The sequence below is a fragment of the Glycine max genome, chromosome 1 (assembly GCF_000004515.6).
Source record: "Glycine max cultivar Williams 82 chromosome 1, Glycine_max_v4.0, whole genome shotgun sequence".
NCBI lineage: Eukaryota > Viridiplantae > Streptophyta > Magnoliopsida > Fabales > Fabaceae > Glycine > Glycine max.
In genome coordinates this window covers 44,344,199-44,349,621 of record NC_016088.4, presented here as the reverse complement: position 1 = coordinate 44,349,621, position 5,423 = coordinate 44,344,199, and the positions used below count along the sequence as shown (strand labels likewise).

Below are 5,423 nucleotides of genomic sequence, written 5' to 3'. Positions count from 1 at the left end.
AGGATCCTTCGTCCCCCATGGACGTCAGGATGTTCTCACCGCTGCTATTGGACGTGTCCGTGCTGCTGGAGCCGGTGTCACCATCAAGCAATACTTTGGATCAGTTCCACGGACGTCCCACAGCTCTTCCTCCCTGCCTCCCGAAGAATTGCAATAGTTGACCCAGCAAATCAGGGACCAGCTAGAGGAGTCCATCACAGAAAAAGTGACACGGCAGCTAATGGCATCCTTCAGCCAGATTCAGTCCCATATGCAATCTCAGGGACTTACGCCGCCTCCCGACCCTCTGGTTGGTCCCTCTGGTCCTCAAGTAAGCACAAAGGGGAGTTGTGTTGATCCCTCAGGAAACGATCCTGAGACGGGTGACTCTGATAAGTGCGGCTTGTACATAGAAACAGATACTGCCCACCTGGTTGCCATAGGAAGAGTTTATGAGGGATCCACTGTTGTTCATAACACTCCTTTGTTGCCTGGCCAAGTAAAGGTGAGTGTGGAGGAGGTTACAGATGCAGATGCTCCAGTTCCTATACCCATTGATGAGGTTTCCTTAGTGGGGCAGGCACTTCACACCTTTCTTGCTTGGCCGACACATCTGGTCAAGTCTTTATCACAGTAGGTACTTTACTCTTACTATATGTTTCTTATTTTTAAATTAATTCATTCAGCGTGCCTCAAATTAGGCCATTTAACTTTGTTTCATGAACAGGTAGTTGTGTCTCCGGCAAAACCACCTCCAAAGCCCGATCCAGAGGTCGATGATCCACTTTATCTTATGACATTGACCAACCTAGAGCTTTTCTTGAGGCCTTATCAAGTTAGATGGGATGCCACCGTGTTTGGGGTCTTTAATCCAGATTTCCTGCTCTACATAAAGCACGAAGACCTCTCCAAAATTGCACATGGTGGTCAATGTCTCAGCATATCAGTGTTACAGTTGTGGATTCTGTAAGTCATTTTATATTACTTTTAATTACCTAAGTTATTGCTTTCAATTCATAAATATTTAACTTTGACTTAACATAAACAGGCATCTCACTGAAACATGTATGCGAGCAGGGAATTCTGATATCTATGGATTCCTCAAGCCACAGTCCATTCAGAGGTCTGGGCAATCGCAGTTTGAGTCTGAAAGTTACATAAAGACTTGGATGCAAAGTTCAAAACGCGATATCTATCTTGGAACCTACCTAAATGGGTAAGTCACACAAAATAACTGAATTTAATTAATGTTTACTAATATACTAACCCATATTCGTCTCCACTGCAGCGGACACTGGCAGATGGTGGTCATCCTGCCCAAGGAACACCTAGTTGTCTGGTTTTGTTCATTGCACAACAGGCCAAACAACTACCTTAAGGGGATTATTAAAAGGTTAGTGTTCTTTTCAGTACATTTGCATTGAAATACCTCAACGTACAACACCAGTTTTTAATTGTTACTCATCTGGAACAGTGCTTTAAAAGATCTTGATGATGCTCCACAGCCTAAATCAAAGGCTCCTGCTAGGTGGATTGTCGTCAAGGTACGTCATTTACATAAAACTTTCACTTATATATATTTCTTTATGTGTCTTTACACTAGTTGTTTAATTAATATCCAAATTTCATTATGTATTTAGTGTAATAGACAAAAAGGAAGTACTGAGTGCGACTACTATGTGATGCACTGGATGCCCACCATCATTTTAGGAACTTTTAGGAATAATTGGGAAGCAGTAAGTTTATTTCAAACAAAATCGATTTTTTTATAATTTGTATTACATTATTAACTTATTATGATTTATTTCATCATGCAGTATTTTAACAATCCTAGATCATTGGAGTCAGAGAGATTAAAGGCATTGTGGATCAAGTGGACACAGTTTTATCTCCGAGTTAGAGATCAGACCTAGGATTTAGGGACATTATCTTTAGCTTAGTTTACTTTGATTTAACATTTTTGACATTTTCTATGTAATGTGAACATTGAATTCATTTGATGATTGTTCTTTATGATAAATCAATTATTTGATGTTTATTATCATTAAAACTGCTTGAAAGCAGAATAAAATGTTTATTTGCTGTGAATTAGGCTTGAAATTGCATTTTACAGGTACAATTTTGGATTTATTGTAAAAACAGAAAGTATATATAAAAAAATACTTGAAAATAACATCGATTATTAACAAAAACCGATGTTAATATGGTAAACAACATCGGTTATTTTCAAAAACCGATGTCAACATGAACCTTAACATCGGTCATACAGAAAACCGATGTTAACTTTTGTACATTAACATCGGTTATTCATACATAACCGATGTTACCGTTTCTATATTAACATTGGTTATTTATACATAACCGATGTTAATGTACATAAGTTAACATCGATTATCTATACCTAACCAATGTTAATGTACAAAAGTTAACATCGATTATCTACAAAAACCGATGTTAATATATTACATTAACATCGATTCTTCGAGAGAACCGATGTCAATATATAACATTAACATCAGTTTTACTACAAAACCGATGTCAACTTTCGTCATGCATACACTTTTTTTGTTGTAGTTCATTGTGTTTAACATCGGTTATTTAGAAAACCGATGTTATCATATTTATGTTAACATCGGTTTTTCAAAACCAATGTTAACGATGATACATTCAACATCGTCACTTTTAACATCGGTTTTAGAGCCGATGTAGAATGCCCTAAATAACCGATGTTGAAAGTGTAATTTCTAATAGTGAAAATCACAACTAACCTGAACAATGAAACATACGTCTATGTAAGAGAGCGATCACCTAATAGAAATACACCTTTGAACCTGAGAGTAAGAGAGAAATTTTTTAAAAAAAGAAGTTATGTATAAACTCTAACAATTCCATATCATGGGAAATTACAGTAAATGTATCTTGCAAGTAATCAACATGAATTGAAATCACTAAATAAATAAGTGAAAAGAAGATTGAGATGAAATACATTAATATTGATATCTCAAATGACACATTCATAGAAGAACACATACATCATGCCTAACTTGTGTATATTACACAAAATTATATTAATACATCCATTTGTTAAAAAAACTTAAAAGCAAATATTTGATTAAAAGAAAATAAATTTACATGAGTATCTTTTAATAACGATTTTGTAGTTAAAGAACCTCACCAACAAAACAGTATTTTTATCAAAATCTTTTTTTTCCTTCTTCTTTTTTTGTAAAAATTTCAGTTATGTCACTATTGATGAGACAATTTGTGTGACCATCATTGACATAATGTCATTAAGATGAAGACCAACTCTAGTACTAAAAGGCAGTATTTGCTTAACAGAATTGACGACGCATGCCCAAATGATTTTAATTCATAATGTGAAAGTGATGTAGTCTAAGCTATATAATCCACATATAGTACGAACACAATTAAGTTTGATAGAAATTTTAGGTATCACATACACATAGTATTAAATTATGTTTTTGTAATTTGTGACCTAAAATAAGTTGAAACTAATAAGTTTTAATTTTCTAGCATTGAAACTAAAATGTAAGTTGTCTTGAACCTAATAATTTGTTAGACTACCGTTGGTGGCTTTTAAAAAATTATTGGTTAAATAACCTCTTTTTTTTTAAGAATAAATTTCTGGCATATTAATTAAACAATATATTGAAATTTTTATTTTAAAGAAAATATTTTCAAAAAATAGATTGTCAAATAAAATTTTATTCAAACATAATATAAAATAAGGTAAAATAAAATCCCGCACAGCATCCCCCTTCTTTAAAGATCAACTTTTCGTAAAAGAAAAAAGAAGAAGAAAAACGACAATTTTTTATTAACGGAAATTCTTTTTTTTTTTTGGCAAAATAAATATATTAAATAGGCACAAGGTGCCTAAAACCCATATACAAATTATTTAAAATCATCTATAAATATCGGTTATCTACTATTTTCCATTTTCATATCAAAACGGATAATAGATAATAACCATGCTACAATAATTCCACCATATAATAAATGATTCTATCCTCAATATAAAAACAAAGTGCCGCAAGCACATAAATATCCACCACCACGGGTTACTTTCTTCCAGCAACAACAATCACGTTTTTAGTAGCATTAGATATCAAGAATCTATAACATCTAAAAATATAGCTTAAGTAACTAAGTTAGACTTCTCTAATAAAAAAATAATTCTTTTATTAAAAATAAAAAATATAAAAAAATATGAGGACTATTAGCATATATTCACTTAAAAAATAGGAGTAAATTAGCATTTTGCACCTTTTTATTTAGACAAAATAATCATTCTTCTTATATTTAAACTAATATAAATTAAAAGATACTCTTGTAAATTTAACATACAAAATTTTATTCAACATTTTTCAGTGAATAAGTGAGTGAATTTTCTCACTTATTTAACCCTCGCTAAACCCATTTCTTATCGGTACATACAAAGTTTCGTGAGTCACACTTAAACTTTTAACATACAGCCACTAATACTTTACAAGTTAATTAATCAATCCAAATTGACTAGAAATATATGCATAATTGCTCTCAATCTTTCCATCTGTATATTCCATTTTGTAATTTATTTCTTAAGAAACTATTTGATGTGAAGCTTCAAATTCTCACACTATAATTTTTTTTAAAATCATCCATATGTAGGGTATCACCTACAGTAACATTCTAAATTAAATCATCCGTATGAAGGGTATCACCTACACAACAATTTTTTCTACAAATTATTTGCCTAAAATGCTAACCACTAACCACCTCAGCTAACTAAATCCAAGTCCTCTTTTATTCATTCTAGAATAAACCTTAAATTTTTTCTGCATCTGCACTAAAAGCAAGTAAATGGAAGGTTCAAACAGAATGGGACCACGAAGCTAGTTTTCAAACCACAGCTAACAATCAACCAAAACTCACAAATCAACACAATAACTCACTCTTTCCTCTGTCAAACCAACATGCCTTCAAAGCTTTGTTTGTTAATTACTCACAAATCCCACCACTTTTGTCTCACTGGGAACTGCAAGCAAATCCACCCCAAACCCATCCTATTGCAAATTCGTGCTCCCTTCCCAAAACGGCAATGTTTACGACTATGGCCGATTCTTCGTCAAAAAATCACTCTCACAAGCCCATAAGTTCTTAAACATAATTAACGAAATACCTCCAAGGCATTGGACCAAGGCTTACCCCAAGCCAACACTTCTGCCGTAAACATAACAATGCATAGCAGAATTCTAAAAAGCAAGGTAGAATAAAACCTGACTTCTGAATTGGAGTGAAAATTAAAACGATGTTAGCAGTGTGAGCACGACAATATAGGCTCACAACGGAGGCACGACAGTGTCGGCTCACTACAAAGGCACGACAACGTCAGTCACAGGATGGCACAGCGAAGGCTCCACAACATCGGTGACAGGACGGCA

At 33.6% G+C, this 5,423-nt stretch overlaps 1 protein-coding gene across 1 annotated transcript; it reads left to right on the top strand.

Moving 5' to 3' along the window:
* The first annotated feature begins 1,148 nt into the window (after window positions 1-1,148).
* On the top strand, window positions 1,149-2,746 carry LOC121174753 (uncharacterized). Its single transcript, XM_041014708.1, has 6 exons — window positions 1,149-1,195; window positions 1,268-1,372; window positions 1,454-1,523; window positions 1,620-1,715; window positions 1,797-1,861; window positions 2,731-2,746. The coding sequence occupies exons 1-6, from the start codon at window positions 1,149-1,151 to the stop codon at window positions 2,744-2,746; spliced, it is 399 nt and encodes a 132-aa protein (XP_040870642.1).
* Window positions 2,747-5,423: the final 2,677 nt, after the last annotated feature.

Excerpts from the sequence above, each read along its gene's own strand:
- LOC121174753 (XM_041014708.1), top strand. The coding sequence starts at position 1,149 with ATGCAAAGTTCAAAACGCGATATCTATCTTGGAACCTACCTAAATGG. Across the intron at positions 1,524-1,619 it reads CTAGGTGGATTGTCGTCAAG|TGTAATAGACAAAAAGGAAG; the intron begins GTACGTCATTTA and ends TTATGTATTTAG. Across the intron at positions 1,716-1,796 it reads TTAGGAATAATTGGGAAGCA|TATTTTAACAATCCTAGATC; the intron begins GTAAGTTTATTT and ends TTCATCATGCAG.